The sequence below is a fragment of the Zeus faber genome (genome assembly GCF_960531495.2).
Source record: "Zeus faber genome assembly, chromosome: 5".
In the NCBI taxonomy this organism is placed as follows: Eukaryota; Metazoa; Chordata; class Actinopteri; order Zeiformes; family Zeidae; genus Zeus; species Zeus faber.
This window is the reverse complement of record NC_137192.1, coordinates 1,226,385-1,253,877: the sequence shown is the minus strand read 5'-3', so window position 1 is coordinate 1,253,877 and position 27,493 is coordinate 1,226,385. Positions and strand designations below refer to the sequence as shown.

At 41.0% G+C, this 27,493-nt stretch overlaps 1 protein-coding gene across 1 annotated transcript in view; it reads left to right on the top strand.

Annotated features, from left to right (window-relative positions):
• The window catches only part of atp2b4 (ATPase plasma membrane Ca2+ transporting 4), a 79,721-nt gene that overhangs the window by 16,571 nt on the left and 35,657 nt on the right, over positions 1-27,493 (top strand). Inside the window, exons 6-16 of the mRNA XM_080000632.1 lie at positions 3,973-4,008; positions 10,348-10,530; positions 13,005-13,219; positions 13,312-13,554; positions 13,915-14,156; positions 16,335-16,572; positions 17,209-17,388; positions 17,519-17,606; positions 18,697-18,803; positions 24,415-24,606; positions 25,689-25,902. Coding sequence (XP_079856758.1) covers positions 3,973-4,008; positions 10,348-10,530; positions 13,005-13,219; positions 13,312-13,554; positions 13,915-14,156; positions 16,335-16,572; positions 17,209-17,388; positions 17,519-17,606; positions 18,697-18,803; positions 24,415-24,606; positions 25,689-25,902 — 1,938 coding nt within the window. The remainder of the gene's footprint in view (positions 1-3,972; positions 4,009-10,347; positions 10,531-13,004; positions 13,220-13,311; positions 13,555-13,914; positions 14,157-16,334; positions 16,573-17,208; positions 17,389-17,518; positions 17,607-18,696; positions 18,804-24,414; positions 24,607-25,688; positions 25,903-27,493) is intronic.

Here is a 27,493-nt window from a genome sequence, read left to right as displayed (position 1 = left end):
ACGGTGATGACTGGGAAGTAGGGATCCAGGTTCTGGATTGACAGACGGAGGGATGGAGGACAGAGGAGACAGGCAGGTTCGGACAAAGACGAGATTCTTGGATACACAGACTAGGATCTAAGGACTAGGAAGGAGCCAGGAGAGATACAAACTCAGGTAAATTTGCAGACGATCTGGCTGGGCGGTGGTGATGATGAGTCTCAGGCGTGGGTGTGGGATAAGCCAGAGGGAGGAGCAGCAGATGGGGAGAGAGCGGCCTCTAGTGGCGCTGGGAGTCCGTGTGCTTGACACAACCAATTTTATGGAACCTTTACATACACTGTTCAAATGAGAGTTTTCCATTGGCAGGCACATGGTCCATCTCTATTTTATTAATCACATGAGGAGGAAAACGGCCAATTGTCAGTCCATGGACATTTCCCAACCGATCCACATTCCCGGATCGGATGCCTCCCAGATGTGTTCACACCTATATTTACAGTGGTTTTCTTAAAATTGGATCACCCAGTTGACATATTTCATGTCAGGCTATTCATTGAGTCTAGAACTGACTTAAGTGAACCATAGAGCCTCACGTGCCTACTTTCATAATTTCCATGGCACTGGCTAACCACAAGCCCTCAGACAAAGGAAGAAAATTGAGAGAATGTACATGAGAAGAGATCCCATCTTCTGGGATAGCCAAGTGGGCATAGAGATCAAATCAAAATCAATTATCCATTGGCATAAAACAAAATTCCACAATGAGACTTCTGAAATAATGGAGGTCAGCCAGCTATTTGCCGTCTTCCAAAATGGTTACAGTTCCACTGGCTCAGCAGAACTTCTCGAATAAGCCCCTTTTGATTTTGATTTGCTTGTTGTCAATTGCAAATGTGCCATCGTCATTTATTGCTTGTTTTCATTTTATTGGCAAGGACTTTAATTTGCTAAACTGTTAAGCAGCTCACCTTGAATTGCTTTCAAGATGACTCAATAAACCTGGGGGTGGGGTTATTCATATCCATTTTGGCAATGACACACTGAGTTCCATACACAATTTGTCAGTCTAGTGCGACAGTACAGAGGCAGACAGCAAATACGACACAAGCAGAGAAATCAAAGTCACTAAGCGTCAACGACACATTAACTGTGACACTCACACGCACATACAAACATACATGCTTCATGCGGTCGAGCTGAGAGCAACACGTGGCTGCGTTTTCCGCTCAGTCTAGCTGTCTGATCCATTTTAACGGTTGCTGGAGGCAAAGCACAGACTTTTGCCGGCGCATAGGGCTGCAGTAAACATAGCGTGTTGCAAGTTTATTTTTTATACCGCTTTATCACCTGACAGGCAAGGGAGACATGCCTCAAATTCTAAAAGAGTAAAATATCCAATCCAAGAAGCCTTACAAGGGGCAGCAAAGAGTGATGCCCCTTCCAGATTCGCCAGTCAGCCAATAGCTGCTGAGTGGGCGCCACTGCGGCTGCATGGAAACAGTCAGCTTTCATTATTTGCTTATTCCTGCAGTGTCAGAGCAGGAGCTCCTAGGGCTGCACAAGAAAGTTAACAACAAAAAAAGGAAGAAAGAACATTTCTTTGAAAAACCCGTCAATATTCACAAAGACACAAAGTTGTATTCACCACGATACCATGAGTGAATTCACTGGAACGGGAGCTTGGAAAGTTAGACACTACCAACCACTTCATATTCAATGGTTCGAGGTGAACTTGTTGGTGCAAAGTGGTGAGGAGTTTGCAGTATTGGCGCAAGATGTTTTTTATATTTATATATATATATATATATATATATATATATATATATATATATATATATATTTATATACATACAGTATATATATATGTGTGTGTGTGTGTGTGTGTGTGTGTGTGTGTGTGTGTGTGTGTGTGTGTGTGAGAGAGTGTGATAGAGAGAGTCTGAGAGAGATTGTGTCAGTAAGTACTGTATATACACCGATCATCCACAACATTAATTAAAACCAGCACTAATTACCACTAATATTGTGTAGCTTCCCCTTGTGCCGCCAAAACAGCTCTGACCCATCAAGGCATTGACTCCACAAGACCTATCAAGGTGTGTTGTTGTATCTGGCACCAAGACATTAGTAGCAGATCCTTTAAGTCCTGTAAGTTGCCAGGTGGAGCCCCCATGGATCGGGTCTCCGTGTTCCAGCATATCCCGCAGATGCTCGATCAGATTGTACCATCCACATGATGTAGAAGAAAATGTGATTCATTAGACCAGGCCACCTTCCTCCATTGCTCCATGGTCCAGTTCTGACACACACGTGCCCATTGTAGGCGCTTCGGCCTTGGACAGGGGTCAGCATGGGCACTCTGACCGGTCTGCGGCTACACAGCCCCATACGTAACAAGCTGTGATGCACTGTGTGTTCTGACACCATTCTATCATAGCCAGCATGAACTTTTCAGCAATTTGTGCAACAGCAGCTCTTCTATGGGATTGAACCAGAAGGCTAGACTTTGCTCCCCATGCGCATCAATGAGTCCCTGGGCACCCATGACCCTGTCACTGGTTTACCGGTTGTCCTTCCTTGGACTGCAAACCAGGAACACCCCACAAGACCTGCCGTTTTGGAGGTGCTTTGACCTAGTCGTCTAGCAATCAAAATGTGGTCCTTGTCAAAGTGGCTCAGATCCTTACGCTTGCCCGTTTCTCCTGATTCCAACACATCAACTTCAAGAAATGATTGTTTACTTGCTGCCTAATATATCCCACCCCTTGAGAGGTGCCATTGAAACAAGATGAGCAATGTTATTCACTTCATCTGTCAGTGGTTTCAATGTTGTGGCTGATCGGTGTGTATATATACAGTATATCTATACATATACAGTATATAAAGAAAATCTTCCTATATAATTGCATTACAACAATAATTCTTTACTGAATGGCAATATTTTACATAAAACACACTTCTATCATTTGACCTTACTTTCCATACTTTAATGCTGCGGTTTGGCTTCAGAATGCTACAGATCTTCTGTTCTGCACCTGGCTCCTTGGGCTGAGCAGTTATGGAAGCGTCTGACACGGAGAGACGCCACTTTGCAGGATCGTATTTTAATGGCTGTCCACACTGTACTTGAGCTCTGCGTAAGCCGTTTTGAATTCTCACTGTAGCTGGCTGATGTCCAACGCACACTGGGTATCACCCCTTGGTAGCATGGGGATGGGAAGCGCCTAGTACTACATTTATCTGGGAAAACGACCATTGAGTTAATAATAATAAAAAAAATTGCATGACCATCGTCAAAACCATTCATGCATTAGGCCTTTTTTATGTCCTATAATAGTTGCTTACTATTACTAATTACTTCTTCGTAATACTTTTTTTTTTATTTTTTGTAATAACTGAACATCAAAATAAACTTGTAAGGGGTTTACCTTCAAAATAGTAAGCCGTGTTGTCATGCAACGTTCAGTTTGCACATGTACACTGTACAGTAGTGTGTGTGTGTGTGTGTGTGTGTGTGTGTGTGTGTGTGTGTGTGTGTGTGTGTGTGTGTGTGTGTGTGTGTGTGTGTGTGTGTGTGTGTGTGTGTGTGTGTGTGTGTTGGTTTACCTCATTGCCAAGAGCAATGTGTGTATGACTGTGTATTACAGAGCTGGCAAGTTGAACCCGAAGTTGCCCATCAGTTAAATAATTAATCATCAGTGGTTGTGGTTACAAGCAAATTTACCTTCTGTCTTGAACCAGTTGGTAATCTCTCTCTCTCTCTTTCACTCTCTCACATGAGCGTGTGCGCACACACACACACACACACACACACCCACACACACACACACACACACACACACACACACACACACACACACGCACACAGATTTCAGTTAGAAAATTTCAGTTTGCATTTTTCCTCAGTTTTATGATTTTGTATTTAGTTTTTTGTGTTTTCCTTTCAAGCCATATTATCAGCATTCCGCACTCTCTCCTCTGTCCGAACAGGTAAAAAACAAGGAGCCCCTGAAAATCGCAACAAAGGTAACCCCTCCTTCCTTCCCTCACTCCCTCCCTCCCTCCCTCGTCCCGTCATCCTCTCGGCTGTCTTTCCCTCACCCCCACTGTTCAGCCCTTCCATTCGGCAGCAAGCTGGAAGTCTTGTGTTGGTAACTCTTGTCCCACCTCTCACTCTCGTTCCATCTCCATTTTCCAACCGTCACACTTTGCCCTTCCTACCACTCTATGAGAGGGACATTTCCTTGCCCGTCTTTCTCTCTCATTCTCTCTCTCTCTCTCTCTCTCTCTCTCTCTCTCTCTCTCTCTCTCTCTCTCTCTCTCTCTATCTCTCTCTCTCGCTTTACTTCTGAAAAAGGGTGCAATTCTCACCGTCCGCTTCCGTTCAGGACGTAAGCAGCTTAATCTGTTTTTTTGCTGTAGATCTACAGAAGGGAAACCAATACTGTGGACAAGCTCACAGGGTTAGGGGTGGGGTTCTTCCATATATTTAAGTAAAATATGACATTAGGCCAGGCCAAAGTACTTTTTTGACATGCGCAGGCATGCTCATTGCATCTACATGAGATGACTGGAGCACTGGTGCTACCTCAGATCCCCTACCAATGGGTGTGTTTAACTGTGATTCCCCTGCAAACAAATGCCCACAGTTCAGTGTCCCAATTGCTAACACAAACGATGTGCTTCTGAAAGCTCCTTGTTAGATTCAATTATATTCCCTTTGAACATCTGGAATTTCAGCCGAACTTTTTATTCCTTTTACAGCTGCAAGAGCAGAACTTATGATGCTGTGTCCACAATGGCGTGGTCCATACATGTTCATAATTATGTCCAGCATTTGCACTAATGTCACACGTAATTAATCCCCGGTGGGAAATGCAGGGGATCACATTGTACAATATAGTGTCAGCTTCTATACATCACTTTGTGTAAACCAGGGAAAAACATGTCAGGTCAGTGCATACTGACATGAAAGTGCATTGAAAAACGGATGGATACCCAGTTAATGTTGCAACTGGAACTATTGACTACTTAATATGTAAGTAAAAACAACGATGGTTTCTCCGACATATTGTTGCTTGGGACTTAATCTCCCAAATATTTAAGGACTCAAACTTAAATAATTAATTTACCACTTTGGCGTGCTAAATGGTATACAGTACTAGTATGCTTTCCTGATTTTTCAATGCACAAAGCACATCCCTTCCCATGCACCAGTATACTGTCCACAGTCTCACTGTGCCTTGACGAGGACATTTTCAATACAAATGGCAGGTAAACCACAACAATAATTGTGTGTGTGTGGGTTTTTTTTTTTTGCATCAGGCTTCATAGGATGTGGCATATTGTTTTTTAATCAAAATAATAATATTTTTCAAGACATATCAACATGGCTTGCATGTATGTGTATGGCTGTGCGTGGACATGTGTTTCACGTATGCCAAACACCCATGTGTGTGTGTGTGTGTGTGTGTGTGTTTGTGCAAAGTAGAATGACAGCAAAGAGGTTAAAAAGCCCCTGGAGCACAATGCATCCTTCTGCCCTTCTATACTTCCCTGACTCCTATCCTCCATGTGCTGGGCGGTCTAAGGCATGACGCATACATATACACACCGTGCATATTCCCTACCTCCCATGGGTTGAGCATCTGCTCCAAACAGAAGGTCTCTTGATTCCCCTTGTGTAAACAGTGTCTTCCCTCTTCTCTCCTCTCCCTTGCCCTTGGACTTCATCATCAGTAAACATCCCCGGCTTTTACTGGCGTAAATGGGGAAACAGAGACAGTTCAGACTCGGTACTTGAGTCCAATTCCCAGACTTTGAAGTAGCCGCCAATACTGAGTAGTGATCCGATCAAGTTCTTTCTCCGAACAGTACAGATTTAGACAATTTGGGGTCAGTGGTGTGGGAGAACATAATGCTTAGATTTAGTAGGTAAGGGAAGGAAGGGAATCAAGTTATTGGGAATGCAAATCCGTATCATCTAGAAATATGCGTGAAGATGAACATCTCTTTTTTTGGTTTTAAATACATTGCATTTCAGTATGACATGAATATCATAGTATACTGTGTGTGTATACCAATATGTAATGGTTATCACTTGATCCACTTCTTTGGTTTGTACTTAATATGAATTTTCTTGCATAAAATCAAGAATAATTATTTCCATAAAATCAGTTTTTCTCTCTTGGAGACATCTAACATGCTTCTTTGATTAACAAACATATACAATCAATTCTCTTAATCAATATTGCTCCTGTTATATTCTATCATGTTAACAGGATTCTTAAATCTTTTTCAGCCCAAGGCCCCTATGGTGGACACAGAAACAGAGCAGGGACCCCCTAGTTTTTTTCAAGGCATTATAACATATTCGTAAAGCCTTATTAACCTATTTACAGTATATACTCTGTACTCTTTAACTATTATAACTATTTTTATAGTTATGATTATTGTGGTTCCTGTGTGTTTTTAATTCATATTTAGATTTATTTAGGTTTAGTTCCATTAGTAGTCAAAAAATACAATGAAATCCACCTTGTTCTTCACAAATCGAATAAAGGTTTCACAAATCTGAAATAGTGTTTGAAATGTTATTTAGGCTTCTTATCTTTTATTTTTATTGTTTTTATCTAGACCTGGTCTAATGGCCTGTGTGCAGAAAAAAAAACCCTGTGAAATCCACCATTTCTGTTTTCACGAATAAAATAAAGTTTTCACAAATCTGAAATAGGGTTTCACATGCTGTTTAATATCAGTACAATAATACAAACTGTTTACCATGCATTTTTATTGAAGCTCAGCCATGCACCAGTTATGTCTGTTGGAGACATGTTATTGAAAATGCAGGTGTTTTTGAACGTTAACTCAACTGTTTTTGAACGTTTAAAAGCCTTGTATTTAATCTGAGGTTTTTAACGCAACATAATGTCAGAAGCTTCGTCTTGGCTCGCTTTCAGCTGATTACTTAAATAAAAAACGCTGCTATTCAAGTGTTAATGGTTGGAGTTTTCTCCATATTATTTCTTGGTCTTAAATACATTTTAAGTTTTTGTGAAAAAAGGTTTGACATAAAAAAAAATAAAAAAATGGCACACCCATTGCAGTACCTCCGCGAACCCCCAACTCCAATGTCCTGTCCTAACCTGGACTTGGGCTGATATCTGACCTCAGTTTTTGCACAATTTGCATTTATTGTCTGAACAGTTTAAATGAAATATGAAACCACAGAGCAGTTTATTTTAGGTAGATACCTTTTTTATAGGGGCTTTCCATAAAATGTTTGGGAACCCTTGGTCACAATATTCTGTAAACCTAACAACATTTGGGGCTAGAGAGAGGAGAGCTGTCTAGCAAGGCTAATGAAGTCAGCACATAAAAATGTGTTCCACAGACGGACGCACACATACACACAAAGGTCAATGTATCAAGTCAATGTAGTGGGAGTATCAGCGTCTCCTAATAACTATGGGACAAAGTTATGTGTGGGAGTTGCACCCTTGCTGAATCTATCATCGGCCAGCCATGTGTTCTCTTTTGTTTTTGTGCGTTTTTTTATTTTTATTTCCCCTTTCTGGTTTATTTATTTATTTGTTTGTTTATTTATTTTCTTTTTTTCCTTTGAATTATCTTGTTTATCTCACTGTTGCCTCTTTCCAGGGCACTGCCCAGGACACCATGCTCTCCTGAAATGACACTCTGTCTCTCTTTCTTGCTCTCATTCTCTCACTATCTCTCTCTCTCATGCTCTTTGTCTCTCTATTCCTCTGTTCTGTCCTCTTACTCTGGATCTCTCTCACTCTCATGAAGCTGTAGCAGTTGCAGCATTCTTTGACCTTCTCTACCTCATTTTCCAACTCCTACTTTAATTCTTGTGGTGATGGTTTGGTATCGTTGCTTTGGTGTCTGGAGGGTGGGGTGTTCATTTTTTTTGTTTTGTTTTGATTTTAATATGTTGTTTATTATTTGCTGATTTACCTATTGACTTACTTTATATTGACACACACGCATCCATACCCCCCTTGCCCCTCCTCTCTCTCTCCGTTGTCCGTGGTTTCCTTGGTTTCGTGGTCACGTGATTCCGTCTTGTTCTTGACGTGCTGTCAGTGGGTCTGTTATCCGTCAGCACTCCTCTTTCCCCTGCGTCAGTCCAGTATGCCGAGCCAACCCAGTGCCTGTGCACCTCCTGTGTCCTTTAAGTCGTGTTGTGGCTTTGGTGTTGCCTGACGTGTTGGTCCAAACTACTGCTTGCTTGGATCATGTGCCTATCAGCAGAGACGGTCCTGGCCTGACTAGTTTAATTTTCTCTCCAACGGATATGATGTTTACATTTGTTAATGACAACAATTATGATATAAAAGTCACAGCAACTTAAAATGAGGAACAGGCATGAAAGTAAATTTAAGGATAGGTTCCAGGGGGTGGGGGGGGGCAGGAATTAAGCATCGTAACTTGCTGTTTCTAGTCGCTAATTGTATCGATGGAATTTTTTATTTTTTTTTATTTTTTTTAAACAAATGCGGGAGGCAACGATGTGTTTGTGTTGTTTTTTTTTTTTTTCCTTTACCGCCGATGCTGTCTTTATAAACCATCTTACCGGAAATTAAGTATGGCATTGCTGCAGCAGTTTCCCAGGACATCTAAATGCTGTATGTACATGATCCATTGGTATCGGCAAGGGACCCAGATGAAATGTTAGTCTTGTTAGAAGTGGTTCCTCACCACCAAATTAAAGGGAATACAAGTTAGATATCAAAAATAAATATTGCTCTCCTCCCTAACAATTCTCTCCAAGGGTCAGTGAAATAGCTGCACTTATTACTTTATCAATCAAAACAGTCTCTGAACTTTCTGATGTTCAGTCCCCATATAAGCCGTTGATTGTTCAATAGTGACATAATACCAGGTAGGTGAGTGTGGCCTTGCTCTTCATTAAGACTGCGCATTATCAAGAAAAAAATGTTTTTCATCCATCCCAACTGCTTATCTTCTATATTCTCATGCTGAATCCTTTTAGAAGCCAGTGGACTTGGAGAAATGCAAGTTTAACGTTTACCTATGTAAATGAGCAGAGCTGCATAGCAGGATGGCACGTCATAGTGTTGACAAGCTAAATTCAGAGGACGATGCCAGAATTCACATTATTTTACCTTAGCTGCCTTCTTCACAATCTCTTTGCTATGATGTTCAGTGCTGTCAAAACAAAAAGTGGGACTGTGTGTGTGTGTGTGTGTGTGCGTGTGCGTGTGTGTGCGTGTCTATGAATGAGTGCGCGCATAATGCGGCCTTGATTAGTACTATCCGTTAATCTCCCGTGCTGTGTTTTATGGTATGTCTGCTTCATTCATTTTTTTTCCACGAATACCCTTGCTGATGTTCATGTAAGAGTTTACGGATACAAAATTGTTCACATTTTTTTTTTTTGCCATCCATTGTTCTCCAAACGTAAATGGTTAGATGCCCATATTTGTGATTATTTAAGTTGTAACCAGCAGGTCAGATCAAACTTGTGGTACCCTGAAGCTGCCTACGCATTATAAGCATTGGGGTTCCAGTGCACAGCAGAGTCTCAGGAACATGATCTAGCAGATACAGGATGTCATCACAGAAACGTGATATGATACACAGGAGGAAATAAAAACGACACACTACTTTTTGTTATGAGATTGTAGTATGATTTTAATTCTGAGTTATTGGGATTTTGATGCTTGTTGTGTTGGCAGCTTTAGAGTTTTGATCTGTTGGACCTTGTTCATTCCCAGCCCAGCGGCCAGGGACTGTCACTGCTTTGTTCTGTCTCTTCCTCGACTTCGAACTAAATCTGCAACCTTTTGTTCTGCCTTTTCCTTTCATCCCCCAAACCAATCCTCAACTCTACTTCTTTATTTTTTCACTTTGGAATGCTTATTCATGTCCAACTCCCTTTCAAACTATCTTTACCAACGACCCCGTTTCACCATTTGTATAAATATTTTTTGCCGAAACTCATGTCATTGCCACCATCTACCCACAACCATCAAATGTTCCCTTATTCACACATTCTCTGTTAAATGATTCAAAATTACGGCAAACTTTCCACCGTTTTCCTTTCATGGTCTTCCTGTGACCCCTCTCCCTCCCACCTACCCCAATCTCTGTTCCTTTAACAACCTTCTTTTAACCTTCCCCCAAAAATTCTACTGCCTTTTGTTCTTGTGCCACTTTTGTCCCATTACCCCCCTCCTCACCATATTTCCCTCACCATCCTCTTTTCCTCCCCCTTTACATATTCCATACATGTTCCTTAATACTCCTCACATTTTATCCAACCAACCCCCGTCTATTCAATCCTTCACCCATCCACCCACCCCCACCTCACTCCCCCAGCTAAAACCCAGGACGGCATTGCGCTGGAGATCCAGCCCCTGAAGAGTGAGGAAGCGGCTGAGTCTGAAGACAAGGAGGAGAAGGAGGAGATCAAGCCAGTGAAGAAGGTCAATGTGACCAAAAAGGAGAAGTCTGTGCTGCAGGGCAAACTCACCCGCCTGGCAGTGCAGATTGGGAAGGCCGGTAAGAGGAGACTCCTCATCCATTATTAGTTTCTATGTAGCATCACAAGATGTCGTCACTTCCCTCCGGGGCTGAATAGAGTACAGGTACTCCTCACTTAACGACTGAGTTCTGCTCTTAGGACCAGGTCATTAAGTGAATCGGTCGATAAGTGAGGACCCGTGTTATTTCATGGTAACGGGTATGGCGATTGCCAACGCTAGTGTAGTGAATACTGACAGACTGCAGGAACGAGACTGAGACTGAGAACGGTGATGCCCGATGAGGCGCTTGACGCTGAGACGTGCTGGTTGCGCACACGCCACGGTATTGTACGCAGCGCACAATAGACTGGTCGGAGAGCTGGTTGTAATTTCGAACGGTCATTAAACAGGTGGGTCGTTCAGTGAAGAGTAACTGTACCTGATGGTAGCTCAGGAGGTAGAGCTGGTCGTCTAGTAATCTAAACGTTGCTGGTTCGATCCCAGGCTCCTCCTGCTAGCATGCTGTAGTGTCCTTGAGCAAGACACTTAACCCCTAATTGCTCCTGATGGCTGCGTCCGTCGGTGTTTGAGTAATTGTAAGTCGCTTTGGATAAAAGCGTCTGCTAAATGTAATGTAATGTAATGTAATCTAGCTAGGGCAACTATAGGCAGATTGATACAAGGGATGTGAAACCAGAAGAAGTGGTTGTCCATGGCATTATCAATAGATCAGCACTCATTATTCATAATTGACGGATCACTGATAGCTGCTATTGACCAATAAGAATTTTGTTTTCCACAGGGCTGTATAATAATTGCTTGCATGAATTTTATAACAAAAAACATATAGATTAATAGATTGGATTGAAAATTTGCTTAGGTAAATAAATTACCTAAGAGTAATTCCATAATTTCATTGTTCCTTTTTCTTTCCATGGCGTGAAATACAGTAAATATTAGACTCATTATGTTTTGACAGAAGAATATATATTGAGGCTCATCTAAAACAAACTTGCCCTGCTAATGTATTATATTTTCTGTTTATGTATCATAAATCATAAGTGTAGTAACCTCCACCAAGTTTGTTAAAAAAATGAAAAAAATATATTTTCCAGGGAAATATGCATATCACATCTGTTGTAGTGCTTCCAGACTGGTGGTCATCACAGACATCATGTATCTCAAGATTGCATTACTGATCTTAAAATGTTGTTGACTGCCTTAAAGATTAACTATTAGGGTTTTTACCAACATTTATAATCTTGGTCTAATGGAGAAGAAGGTTTGGGGGGAATCTTTTTTACAGGCAGAAAGGCCAAGAATGCACGTAAGATGTGGTCACGGTAGCAGGGTGGTAGTTAGTTGGTCATTCAGTTTTACAGCTATTTAGCGTAATGAAGTACACGTTTTACAAAATAAAGTCCCACACCAACCTAGATGGTGGCGAAGTTAAAGAGTACAACGTGCATGATATTGGTTCGTTTTGTTTAGTTTAAGTAGGAAACGAAGGAAAGCAAATACATACTATACTATATCTAAAATAAAATTATAACACACCCTGAAATCTTCCTTGCTGTCTCCCCGGTCGACGGATCTACGCTCCCAGTGGGATGGAGCAGATTTTTACGTTTTTCATTTGGTACAAAAAAGAAACTTGGAAATTAATCTAAAATAAAAAGTCTGAGTGTCTCTCAGTTCGTGGACAATGTCAGATTTTTGAGGTGGGCGTGGCTTATCGCATTACAAAAATGAGTAATTCTAAAGTAAAAAAAATGTATACAGAATTTCCCCACACTTTCATAAGATAACGATCACAATTAGATTATTATTATTAGTAGTAGTAGTAGAAGTAGTAGTAGTGCGAAAAGTATGTTTACGAAGTGGTATGAATACAACTACAGCATAGTATGCAGACAGAAGTATAGAATGGATACTAAAATGTTTATGCACTTTATGCAATAGGAGTGAAACGGTTCCCATAGAAAAACATGCATGTGTGCCAATGTTTTTTGGTTTAACGAAGACACAAAGGCATTCTAGATCAGGGCAGTTTTGGGATTCGCAAACTACTGTAGTTCTAGCCTCTCACAGCATACCAATCCCACTAGATTTAGGCTAGCTGTGCCAGGCCAACCGCAACACTGACATGAATCAGTCACAAGCGGCGAGTGGACAAGACAAGCTGCTGTAAGACGATGCCACAGGGTCATTTAAGTCGGCTGTCTGGCAGCACTATGGATTCGGCATGTGTGGCTCAAACTGGAAATGCCTGAACTGTGTGTTTCTTCAACCGTTTCATCCGTAATATAGTAAGGTACATGCACAGATACTAGTGTACCCACTAGTATCTGTGCATTTACTACCCCACCTCCCCAGTATGTCACTTGGCGAATAACAAACTAATAAAACATTAAGTTGGGTGAAGTAAGCACATTTCTTACAATGCCCTATGACTGCTATTAATATGGCATTTGAAAAGAAATTCCACTTTTCTCCCTTCTCCCCTCCCAGGCCTCATCATGTCTGCAGTAACTGTTGTCATTCTCATTCTGTACTTCGTGATCCACACATTTGGGGTACAAGGCCGCTCCTGGATCAGCGAATGCACCCCGATCTACATCCAATACTTTGTGAAGTTCTTCATAATCGGTGTCACCGTCCTGGTGGTCGCCGTGCCCGAGGGGCTACCGCTGGCCGTCACCATATCCTTGGCCTACTCCGTCAAGGTGAGCGCCAGGAAGTAATGCCTAGGCACATCTTTGGAGCATACTTTGTCACAATTGGTGACACATTTCTTTGTCTTAAATTTCCATGTTAGAAAATGATGAAGGACAACAACTTGGTCCGACACCTGGACGCCTGCGAGACGATGGGCAATGCCACAGCCATCTGCTCAGACAAGACGGGAACACTAACCATGAACAGGATGACAGTCGTACAGGCCTACATAGGAGACACGTACTACAAGAGTGTGCCGGAACCGGAAGCGATCAATACCGAGACGCTGGAAATAATGGTCAACAGTATCTCCATCAACTCGGCATACACCACCAAGATTTTGGTGAGGACAGTGGAGGAAAAAAAAACTCCCGACGACACACACAAATCACACAGGGGGCGGGTTTCAAAGACTACAAGGTTGGCACAGAGGAACCTTACCTGCTCTGAGATTGTCAAACATTCCGATTTAAAACATACTGTACAAAAGCATAACGTACTGAATCATTTATAGGAAAATAAATACATACAAATGCATTCCAAAGGTTTGCTTTACATCAAGTTCTCAAGATCATTACACAATTGACACTTCCGTTCTCTGGTTTTAATAGATTTTAATATTTTTAGTTATGACCTCTCATCAAGTATTTTACAAATGAACCTTGCATCCTGTGACGCAGTATTAAATATTTCCGTTTCTCAGCCACCAGAGAAGGAGGGTGGCCTCCCCCGGCACGTAGGCAACAAGACTGAATGTTCCCTGTTGGGCATGGCGCTCGAGCTAAAAAGGGACTACCAGCCAATCAGGGATGAGATCCCTGAAGAGACGTTGTACAAGGTGTATACATTCAACTCCTCTCGCAAATCCATGAGCACTGTGCTGAAGAATGCTGATGGAAGCTTCCGCATGTACAGCAAAGGCGCCTCGGAAATCATCCTGCGCAAGTAAGCAGTGGGGTCTGGGTGGGGGTTAGAATATAAAGTGCCTGAAAGGATCAACAGGTGCATGGATGGATGGAGATACTGAGAAATGGATAGATAGATGATAGATGGCGGGCATAGGGTGAATGAATTTCACACAGATGAAAAAATAACCAAAAAATGTAATATCCTTTTTGGGAAATATACAAAACTGAAAAAACCCTATTCAGACCCCTCAGTGGAATGCATTTTGTCCTTTGGGCCACAGGTTTGACACCTTTTCAAAAACAGGAATCGGACCATATACATATACGTCAGACACAATTTGGCTATTCTGAATTGTATATTTATTTGGGTTTTATTGACTGTTTTGCACTTGGGGAAATCAGCAATTTTAGTTGCAGCCACAAAACTTACAGGACTAGAAACAGAAAGTTGCGGCGCTTCCTACTTGCCACCTACTATAGAAAATGTTGCGCTGGATATATGGTGGCAATTGTAAAAGCTAGTTTTATATAAAATGAGATTGAGATTTAACTTGTTCTTGAAGCTTAAAAAATTGTGACCCACTGCATATTTTAGGTACTTTTGGTGCCGTTTGACTTATTTTTTCCACATCATTTGAAAGTGGAGAATCAGAGCTTCAAATCAAGGTGTCACTTGTGCGAATCAGCAAATATCTTTAAAGCTATGACTTGTTGATGACGAGGGTGTGGCAAATTGTGTTTCTGAGATAATCACCCTCAAATTTTCCCCAACACTTGGCTTCATTCAGCCAGCTCCTAAAATGCAAAAGGATTGGAGGACCAACAGAGCCACATGGCTATTTGACACCCTGCTGAATGGGGACTTGATACTCTGATAAACGGCGCAATCTCTGCATTGTTCTTGTGTTTATAGGAAATGGTGAACAGCGTCATCAACACACAACAATCTTTGTTTTTAAAAAAAAAAGCTTTTATTTGCCAGTAAGAGGATACATGTTTTATAAAAGTGGAACATTTCAACTTTGATATGTTATTTAATATATAAATGTGTGTGTGTCAAATATCTTTAAAGTTCTTGGAGTAATTATGTGGGCTAACCCCAACCCTACCTCAGCTACACTCTGAAAGCCTGTTTGAGGCTGCCTCTTTTAATTTTCTTTTCGCTCCTGGCTGCATTTGCAGGTAAATTTGAGAATCTTGTCCATTGCAACTTGTTCATAATCTGCATCACCAACCTCAACGTACTACATCACGTCATCAACTTCTTCCATTGTAATAACAACAGGCATATCGTTGGTCTCCTCTGGTGGTTCTTGAAAAAATTCAATTCAGGTTAAAATCCACTGTTTGAAACGTTCTCCAAGTCCAAGATAATGCCGGTATCAGATTCAGCATCGCTGTCGGTAAACTGACTATCATCGCGGGAAATGAAGTCCATTACTTGCTGCTTACACTCACTTGGATCTCTCGCACTGGCAAGATTAAGGTCCGCGATATGATTCAGAGCTCCCGCCTCCCGATTCTCAGACAAGTGGAACCGAAGGCTTCTTGTCTTGTTTACGGAAGTGACATCAGCATTTCTTCTTGGCGGGTTACGCCGCCTACACAACAATGTATCCAGGTGTGTGTGTAAAACACGTAAGATTTAAAGATTGAACTCTATTAAAACGGTTTCACATTCACCACATTCAATATGGAGGATGATTTTCACCTGGACGGTCGCTTTAAAGGAAACGATCGATCGGCTTTCGCGCTGTTCAGTGTCTTGGTAAGTGAACTGCGTTTCTCCATGTAATCTAACAGGAATATTAACTCGATGGTTTAACATTTATCTACTTTTTATAAATCAAACTCTGTTGAAAATACACTGAGAGATAAAAGCAACCCAAAGAAACACGAGACTGGAAAAATCAAATTTTCCTTCTAGAACGCATTTTTTTCAACTTATCTGGCGGCTCGTGGCGATTTTAGAAATGCGCGAAAAGTCGGGTTTTGCTGCGGTGGGTCACAAATGTCCCGTTGGATTACATTTAAGCACAGTGAGAAGCTGAAGCAGATCGTTAAATTTGTCAATAGTAAACCGTTATGTGTGATTGTGTCGGTGTGCATGGCTTGAAAATGGCGAACCTATGTTAAAGAATAAAAAATAATAACAAAAAATCCATACAAATTTCCACTATAAATGTTGACCGTCACCTTCGCCTCCCTTGCTCAGGTGCTCTCACATCCTTGACGCCCAAGGCCAACCCCGTCTCTTCAATCCCAAGGACCGTGACGAGATGGTGCATAAGGTGATTGAGCCCATGGCCTGTGACGGCCTGCGAACCATCTGCGTCGCCTACCGGGACTTTCCCGCCGTCAGTGGAGAACCTAACTGGGACAACGAGGGCGAAATCCTCACCCAGCTCACCTGCATCGTTGTTGTGGGCATAGAGGATCCAGTTAGACATGAGGTACATTGACACTGCTTTCACAATTGTGGGTGGGGGGAATAGAAAATTGCAGAGGTAGAACTGTGTTGGTACAAAGTGTGTGTAAGGACAAGATAACTGCTTCCAACTCAGGCTTTTTTTAAATCTAAAGTTGTTTTATTTGTCTTTTTTTGTTTTGTCAACCTATATTCAAATGTTGTTGCTGGAGGTCTCCACACTGTGTAGAATGGCTCCAAGATGGCCAAAACCTTCACAAAACCTGTAACAGTCGGGATCGTTTAGAGATTTTAGTTCCTTGTACCAATGCCGAAATGGGGGAGTACTGGTTTTGAAGTAGTTTTTAATCACTGATCATATTAAACAATATTGTGATCGTTTTCATGTCCGTGTCATGTTAACTGGGATTCTGGAACATGTATGTAATTTGTTCTCAGGTCTCTTGGAAAAGAGCCCATTGTGTTTGCATTTCAACACGTGGCATTATTAATGTGTCATCATGTAGGGTATGGAATTGGCTAATTAGGCTCTCCAGCTCTCTAGATAGTTCTAAATAATTTGTTAAATGTGTCTCCAATGTGAAAAGAACCATACCAAATATTTATCCTTATTAATTGTGTCAAATGGAAAATGTACTCCTCTGATACTGCCCCTCACCAGGTACCCGCAGCTATCGCAAAGTGCCAGCGTGCTGGCATCACGGTACGCATGGTTACCGGTGACAACATAAACACTGCTCGCGCTATTGCGACCAAGTGTGGCATCCTGCTGCCCGGCGAGGACTTCCTTTGTATGGAGGGCAAGGAGTTCAACCAGCAGATACGCAATGACCAGGGGGAGGTGAGACCACCATGGCAAAACAACAGGAAGACAGTAACGTTTGAAAGTTTAAAACGAATTTGAGCCTTGTTTCTTAGAGTTTTGGAGAAATCCTTTTGATAAAAGAATCCTTTGCCGTTTTGCCCACTAGGTGGAACAAGAGCGTCTGGACAAGGTTTGGCCCAACTTGCGTGTGCTCGCTCGCTCTTCACCTACGGATAAGCATACTCTGGTCAAAGGTCAGCCAATAGCCTCCCTCTCTGGATTTTCTTTGTAGCTCTCCGCCTTTTCTCGTTTCAATTCTTTTTTATATATACACAAGACTAACAAAACATAATTTTCATTTGCACTACGATACAAGGTTCAAGTGCCTCATACTTGCTTCTCTCAATTCTGTTGGCACACCATTTCAAACGGAATATTTGGCTATCTAGCATCTGCTCTGCTTTATTTCACACTCATTATACACATGTATGTGACCCACCACGTCCCAACCCGACGCATTTCCGAGAACTGTTCTGTGGGCTGTGTGTGAAAAACATTTAAAATTGCATTCTAGGTCCAAAATTAGATTATAGCAGATCAATGTTTCTCAAGTTGTTTTCTATCGCTCAACATATTTTATAAAAGTCAAGGCTACATGCTCCATTAACATTAATTGAGTACCCACCAACAATCAACAATCGGCAAGCTTACTGTTCCCTTTAATGCAAACATGTAGATCAAGTTCATCCTTCGATATTCCGTGTGATGTGAAGAAACCATATTGATAATCTACTTGTAGAATGCAAATGGCTGGGAGGACCCCTCCATTTCCATTCTGGGAATTGTTTTTTGCCATTGTCTTAAAAGCGATCATTGTTACAAAACAATAAATGCAGGAAATGGGAATGTTTAGAAGTTACAGAATAATGGAGGGTTCATGCTAGTATCCTTAGCATGATCTTCAAATGAAAAAAAATAACTTAAAATTTAAGGATTAACTTGAATTATGCATTTTCCAATTATTTTTATAAACTAATAATTCAGATATTATTTCAGAAAACCACATTTAACAGTATCTAATTGAAGGAGTACAGCATTGTCCAAATTGAACCATTTAAAGCATTAATTGTGATTCTAAATGGGTATTTTGTGCTGTAAAAATCTGGAAATGTTTCTCGAACTCACTTTAATTACCCAGTAAACTGTATTTAAGCTTGGTCAACCATTGCAATTCTGTCATAAGTTCCCCTCTTTGGATGCAAAAGCCAAAGCAGGGAACACATGGACTTTGTGGCATCGTTAAAAAGTCAGTTAGAAAAGTTTTTTTCTAATCTGACCTTTCAGGTATCATCGACAGCACGGTAGGCGAAAACAGACAGGTCGTGGCCGTTACCGGTGATGGGACCAACGATGGCCCTGCCCTCAAGAAAGCTGATGTAGGATTCGCCATGGTAATGTATTGTTTTAAAAATAATATATAATAATAATAAAAAGATGGCGTACCACTTTGTTAACATTCATTCCATTTATATATATGTGTGTGTGTGTGTGTGTGTACTGTATGTGTATATGTATATGTACATATATATGTATATATGTATATGTATATGTGTGTATATATGTATGTCTATTTATTTATTTATTATATATTTTGAAATATAATAAAATACATTTATGAGGCACGACAGTCTGCCCGTGCCAGAGAAGTGCGGGCAGATCTTGTTCAGTGGAGAATGATTAGTGGAGTTAATTAAATTAAATGTAACATAGCCCACATCTTCCCACATGTTATATAAATCTGTCCAATGAAACAAAAAAACGAATGGTTAGGCTTTAACAATTTTTAAGGAGGATTGCCTTGATCCAAACCATGAAGGATCCCTTCTTCAGTAAGTCCCACACATGCATCCACTATAAAGTCAACTCCTCCATCCCCTACTCCAGCAGCCCACTCAGCTCTCCTAAACGGGACTGTTATGCCTTCCACCATAACCACCATTATTTCCTTTCAAAAACCTATGGTAACTCGCTCATTATCACGCCCCCTAAGGCTAATCATAACAATATAATTTGAGTTCCTAAACTACCTCTGTTACCTTCTGCTGCTGCTATCTCTAAACATGTAAATCAGGGGGTGTCCAAACTACGGCCCGCAGGCCAACTGTGACCCGTGGTCAATTTTTAATTGGCCCGCAGCAAATTCTAAAAATATAATGGAATATGGCCGACACATGAAACTTGCGCTTGGCTGTATGTACTTCTTAGTTTTAAGACTAGGTAGAGCTACTGTCTTGATCAAGGCAGCTTCTCCACAAAACCAGAGAAATCAAAGAACGAGAATTCAACAACGTTAGCATGTCCAGAAACACGGTTGTGCGGAAAAGACGTGTTAGCTAACTTAAAACATCAAGTGTCAGATTTTTATTTTTTACTCGACTGCTTGTGATGAGAGCATAGATGCCACAGACACCACACAGCTGTTAATTCTTTTGCGGGGAGTTGACGATAACTTTTGCGTTACGGAGGAGCTGCTTGATCTTAGGAGTCTTAAGGGCACATCAACGGGTAAGGACATTTTTAAGTAATGTCTGATGCAATTGACAAGATGGGACTTAAATAGGGCAAGTTGTGTGGCGTTACAACAGATGGGTCTCCAGCAATGACAGGCAAGCGCAAGGAAATGGCCTCTATGGTGTGCGCCAAGGTGCAAGAAAGTGGAGGTGAGGCTGTTAAAATGCACCGTATCATCCACCAAGAAGCCCTCTGCGCCAAGAAAGTCCAGCTTGGCGATGTGATCAACACTGTTGTAAAAATTGTCGACATAATTCTAGCACGATGGCTCTACCACAGAGAATTTCAAGCTTTCCTATCTGATGTTGATGCTGAATATGGGGACCTACTCTACCATTCTGATGTGCGCCGACTAGGTCGCAGCTCTGTGCTGCAGCGGTTTTATTCCCTCAGATCAGAAACCATCCAGTTTTTGAAAGAGCTCAGTGACCTGAGCTGAGTGACCCTCTATGGTTGGCAGACCTGGCTTTTTTAGTTGATCTTATCATCTTAACACACTGAACAAGAGCCTACGAGAAAAATACCAGCTTGTACCACAACTTTATGTGCACATGAAAGCATTCTGTGTGAAGCTCCGTCTCTTTGAGACACAACTACGCAACTTAAATGTTGCACACTTCCCCACGCTGTCTGCTATCAAATTTGCTTTTCCAAAGGGATGTGATCACATCTCTCATGACAGAATTCAGTCAGCGTTTCCAAGATTTTTCTATCATTGAGAAAGAAATCAAGCTGTTCTCAACTCCCTTCCTGATAGATGCAGAAGAATGGAGGAGAGTCTGTAATTAGAACTTATCGTAATGCTGTGTGATAATTCTCTGAAGAATCAACATCAACTTCTCTCTTTACCCGACTTCTACCGGAGCTTGGAAAAGGCCAAGTTTCCTCTGATGAGACGCCACGCAAAAAGAATGCTGAGTCTGTTCGGCTCAACATACATATGTGAGCAAACATATTCTCTGTTAACTCTGAATAAAAGCAGATTGAGAACCAAAATGACCGACAGACCAAACCTCCTAACCTGCCAGCCATCCTTCAGTCCAAAGCGCAGCATCACTGCTCCCAACGCTGTTCCCATTAAAGATGATTTATAAATATATTACACAGTATTTATGTGTTAATAAGCCTTATTACTTAATTAATTCAATCAATTAAAGTTGAGAACATTTTCTACCAAACGTTAGTATATGTTGTTAACAAGCCCAATAACTTATTGGCATAACAAGCTTGAAATATACCCATCCCCTTTTCCCCTTTTTTGTCCCATTTTATACAAGGCTGTGAAGGGGGATCACCATCCTGACTAAGAAGAAATCTGAGGCTGCTGTTTTGAGAATGTACTGCCAACCATTTTTGTAACAAAATAAATGAAAACTCATTAATGGAAAGCTGTGATGTAGGCTGTTTTTTTCTTTAAGCATATTCAATTATCAAGCATAATTTACCTACATTTGATTGATTTTGCTAACTTTAATACACTAGAGGTGAGGCGATATACAGTACCTCACCTCTAGTGAGGCCCAGCCCTTTGCATGTTTTTCTGTATGTGGCCCTCAGTGAAAAAAGTTTGGACACCCCTGCTGTAAATGTTGGTCTTTTAGACATCAGATCTCTCAATAACAAATAATTTTTTCTGTCATGATTTTATTACTTTTTATAATTTGGATCTTTTTGTCATCACAGAGAGCTGCTTAAGTCAGGGAGACGGCAGTCCCCTTATTAAAGCAACCACCCCCCCCCCAAAGTTTTCATTTCTATCAGGCAGGGGAGGTTCTGTTATCTACAGAAAGGATTTTAAAAGCACTCCCATTTCACATAGCAGTTTTATATCATATTAACATTGTGGTTTTATGCTTCAAATTGAGTCAAATTGTGCAATGCAATGTCAAATTTTGACAAAATTCTGTTTAAAGGTGATTTTAACACACGTCTGCTGCGCCAGCCACACTTGTATTACTGATTTTATGGATATTCTTGACTCTTTTAACCTCACTCAAGCAGTACGAGAAGCTACACATTCTGAGGGCCACACCCTTGACCTGCTACTGTACAGTGGTCTAAGCCCTCAAAACACTGAGCAAAAGGATAGCTCTGTGTCCGATCACAAAGCGGTTTTATTCAGTGTGGTCTCATCCCGTTTTGTTTTTTTTATCACTCACAACAATCCTGTCAGCCACCGTGTTTTTAACTCTACGTCAGCGAGTACGTTTTCTGAGCTTTTCAATACTGCTGCTCACCTTTAACTGCCTTTTATCCAGATTTTAACACAGAGGAGCTTGTCTCCCAATTTAATGACACGTGTCTGACTGTCCTGGACTCTGTCCCTGTACAAAGACAAAAATTCAAATAAAACATCGCAGACCTGGCTAAATGAATCCACCCAGGACCTAAAGGGAGACTGTAGGAGAAAGGAACGGAAATGGAAAAAGAGTGGTATAAACGTATTTTATGAGATCTGTAAAGACACTATGCACAATTATCAAAGGGCAGTCAACGAAGCAAGAGCAGCTTTCTCCTCTAACCTGATTATTACAAACCATTCCAACGCCAGAATTTTCTTTAAAGTAATAGACTCCCCCCCCCCCCCCCCCGCCATCTTAATCAGGCTTTACCAGATTTTGGCTTTTAGGTGTCATAATAACATATTTGAGAAATTCCAGTCTGGTTTTAGAGCTTTACATAACACAGAAACTGCCCTCCTCAAGGTAACCAACGATATCCTTTCTGCAGCCGATAGGGGGGATAGTGCAATTTTAATTATTTTTGGTCTAAGTGCAGCCTTTGACACTATAGATCACGCCGTCTTAATTGGCTCTCTTAACACCTGGGATAGCATCAAGGACACTGCACTTGCCTGGTTTTATTCCCACCTTTTAGAAAGAACCCTTGCAGTCGCCATAGGTAACGACTCATCCTCTACAGCTCAAATTACAAGTGGTGTGCTGCAAGGTTCCATTTTAGGTCTGATTTTATTTTCAAACTATGTGCTGCCTGTTGGCCGAATTATCCAAAGACACAATGTCTCTTTTTTGCTACACAGAAAACACACAGATTTACCTTCCTCTGAGACCTGGTGACCCAAACAGCCTAGCTGCTGTTGAAGATTGTCTCAATGATATCAACCGTTAGGTGGCACATAATTTTCAATAACTCAATAATTCAAAATCAGAAATAATACTGTACACTCCCCCAAATTTTACCAGTTATAGACTGATAGAATTAGCAACAAATGTCACTCTGGCACTCTATCCACAAATATTAAGTCTGTTGCCAGAAACTTGGGAGTACGGTTTGACACTGACCTAAACTTTGAACATCAAATTAAAAAAATTGTCCAGTCCAGCTTCCTTCAACTGAGAACCATTCCAAGAATCAAACCAATACTATCACACAGCGTCCCCGTAAAAGTAATCCACGCCCTAATTTCCTCACGACTAGACTACTGTAACTCCCTCCTTTCTGGCATCAACCAAAAGTCACTTTCTCGCCTCCAACTAGTTCAGAACGCAGCAGCTAGGCTTCTTACCGGTTCCAAAAGACGACATCACATCACCTCAATCCTGGCTTCTCTCCATTGGCTCCCTGTTCAGTTCAGAATTAATTTTAAGATTTTACTGATCACTTTTAAAGCACTTCTTGGTCTGACGCCAAGCTACATAACAGATATCTTGACCCCATATGAGCCAGTACGCAGCCTCAGATCCTCAGGCGGGGCCCTCCTGTCTGTTCCAAAGTCTAGACTTAAAACTAAAGGTGACCGTGCCTTTTCTGTCAGGGACTCTCGACTTTGGAACAACCTGCCTGAGGAAATTCAGCTCGCAGAGTCAGTGACTTATTTTCATTTCTCAAAACCCATTTTTATAGATCTGCTTTTATGTGATGTCGACCCCTTTGTTTATCTATTTGATTTTAAACGTATTTATTTATTTATTTATATTTTTTCCTTCTATTTCCATTTCTTATTATCATTTATTGTATCTTTTTTTTCTCTTTATCCGCTTTTACAATTGAATGAATGAATTTAATTACTGTTTATTAATGTTCCTTTGCTTTTAAAATTTTCAAGATCTTGATCTTCAAGATCTCACTCTGCTTTTATTTCTCTGTCAAATCACTTTGTAAACTCGGTTTTTAAAGGTGCTATATAAAAAAAAGCTATTATTGTTATTATTATTTCCCTCCTCATAAGTATAATTCCACTTCTGTCTCATGCTCGAGCACTCAGTCTTTGGAGGGGTTAGAAAGAGTTTATTCAATAACCTTCTTTTGCTTTTTGCAGTTTTATGATTGATGTTATTGTTTTTTGTTTTTTTTTGGGGGGTGGGGTTGGGGTATGGGTGGAGCTTAGGTTCTACACAAATTATGATCATATGAAGTAGCTTGTTTCTCCACCACCAACGTACAAATAAATGCATCCATTTGTTATAACATCCTTTTTCGCTCTCCGTCAGCTTTATTTATTTTATTTTTACAATTGTTCCCTCCTTTCAGGGTATCGCGGGCACAGATGTGGCTAAGGAGGCTTCAGACATCATTCTCACAGACGACAATTTTACCAGCATCGTGAAGGCAGTTATGTGGGGTAGGAACGTCTACGACAGCATCTCCAAGTTCCTCCAATTCCAGCTGACGGTGAACGTGGTGGCAGTCATCGTGGCCTTCACTGGAGCCTGCATCACGCAGGTAGGCCGGCCTTTTCTGGAGATGGGCTGCGAGTGGGGATGGCTGATCTTTTCCATGCATTCCACGCGTTTCATTTTGTGTTCTGTATTGATTTATCCGTCTCACTGTCAACAAATCTGAACCTGAGTGGCTCGAAGGAAGCCACTTTGACACTAAATGGAGCATGATTGACTTAAATCACTGCAAATTCGTATTCAGAATGCAGTTCTGCCACAGTAAAATGTTATCGTAGGAACAACCAGTTACAACCCAAACTTGTTGTTTATACGTCGTTGGTTCCATTGCACAAGACCACAAGTCTGATCGTTAAAAAGCTTTTTGTGTTCTGGCTTTTATGGCATTTCTACCTGTTCCAGTCAACGCTCTCAAAACTGTAAAATAAATTAAAATAAAAATCTTCAGCATTACAGAATCCTTCCATATTTGGGACTTTAACATGAAAATTAATTTTCTGTATTGGCAAATTTATCATCACCATTTTTTTCCGTTTTGATTTGAATCTGGTCTAGTCATAAAACAGTAGGCTTTATCTGGCAATGCTGTTCAAACGGAGAACACGACGATATTATGGACATTATAGGAAGGGTGATGGGAGCAGACCTAGGAAGACCTTTCTCTTGTATTCAGTTGTTGAAAAAAATAAAAACAAAAGTAAAAAACAAAGGTTTAGCTATCATTATACAATATTGATTTCCAATGCTAACAGAATCACAACACTGAAATGGGCTTGCATAATTAATTGATTAATTGAGTAATTTATCAATTAATTGATTATAGAATTGTGTAATTTGTTAAATAATACATTTGTTATTTACTTATGTTAATTTAATTAATTTAATTTAATTGACTTAAATGATGAACATCACTGAGAGTGTTCAATGTTTTTCATATGTGTGACACATCCTGGTGTTGGTGGCAGCATCTTTAGCATTTCCAATTTTCCCATTAAAAGCTGACAAGAGTGCTCTGTTCTCCTCTGTGATAAGTATTTCCCTCCCTCCTCCTGCCCACTTTCTGACAACACTTGCCTGTCATCGGGCCTCCTGCCTCGTCTTGCCATCTTCGCCACCTCCTCCCTCCAGGACTCTCCCCTGAAAGCGGTGCAGATGTTGTGGGTCAACCTGATCATGGATACCCTGGCCTCCCTGGCGCTGGCCACCGAACCCCCAACTGAGTCTCTGCTCCTGCGCAGGCCCTACGGCCGCAACAAGCCCCTCATTTCCCGCACCATGATGAAGAACATCTTGGGGCATGCCGTCTACCAGCTCGTCATCATCTTCACACTGCTCTTCGCCGGTGAGTCAGAGAGACAAGGTGAAACGTCTGGTACACTTTGTGGGAGTGTGTTACACGCTCCACATTCCAAGAGGAGATATACTGTACAATTGTGCTAGACGGATGCCACCACTGGCTGTTGTTTCAAGGTTGGGGTTTTCATGTTGGAATGCAGTTCTTTGTTTTTGTCAAACATTATGTTTCTCATTTTAGCCAAAATTTTTTATCTGTGACTCCAGCCTTCTGGCTCATCCAACTTGGTCTTTATCAACTGTAGATGGGCCGCAATGTTCTCAGTGGCTACCTCAGCAGCTACCTCATTTCTATCCTCCCATGCACACTAAGAGATAAGATAAGATACGATAAACCTTTATTAGACTATTACACTATTATTTTTCAGTGTTTTCCTGATGGTGGACTCATAAATACTGACATTTGCCAATGCACGAGAGGTCTGACGTCCCTCAGACATTACAAAGGTGTTCTTTATGACCTTCCGGGATTTTATATGCGTTGCTCTTGGAGTGATTTATTTTTGTTGGAGAGTAACAATGGTGTTGAACATATTGGTGGAGCTTAAACTCTTGAAATTGTTTTATAACCCTTTCCAGCTCGATGAGCATCATAAACTCTTTTTCTGGGCTCCTGTGAAATCCCCTGTGTGGTGGAAACTAGACTGTGATTGTGAAGACCCAGTTTTATGGTTTGTTTAAATAGGGTAGGACTACTCCAACTTCCTCTCTGACTGCCATCCCGTTGATTGACATGTGTCTTTAAAAATACCCTTCATTGAACTGATAATCCTAGAGGTCCTGTTCTATGGGGTTCACAATCTTTCGAGCACCTCAGAGATTACAACTTAAAAATTATCATTTATAACAGCCGAATCTTTTGGTTTTTAAAATTAACAAGTGTTGGAGGGATTCTACTTGTGAAAGTCAATCTGTAATAGTTTGCTGTTACATCCTTTACAATGGCTAGCCATCAAATATCAACGCTCTGCCAATTACACAGCAGAAGCTAAAACCAAAGAAGTGTAGAAGTGTGGAAGTGTGTCACCTATGATTACTTTGATAAGAAGCTATTCACTATGGAACGCAATTTAAGTCTTAATTAAAAAAAAAAATAGATAAACAAATAAATAAATAAATACATAAATATATATTCCTATGAAATAAATCCTAAAATAAATAAATTACGCAATAAATATATATAAATAAATATTAATATCTAGTTCAATAAATAAATCGTTCTTTCTTTAAAAAAACAACGTTTTTCAAAAGACTATTTTTATTAATTTCAGGGGACTTTTATTTCAAAATTTCACATTTATTTATTTAAGGGGACTTTTATTTCATAATGCCGCATTTCCATCCCTTATATGCAAAGTAATGGGGCGTAGTTATCTCACAGATTCAGAGCCGGGGAATGCTGGTGCTGCCGTTGGCACTCTCCTAAGCAACAGGGGTGGTTGCTCGGAGCTGGTCCGACCTCCGATGTTGGAGCCAGGGGCCAGTAGGGAGCGAGCCGGTCACGGTGGAGGGCCATCACCCAGTTCTGCTTGACCAGCTGCACCCTGTACCTGCCATCCTGCTTGCTCAACACCCTGGGG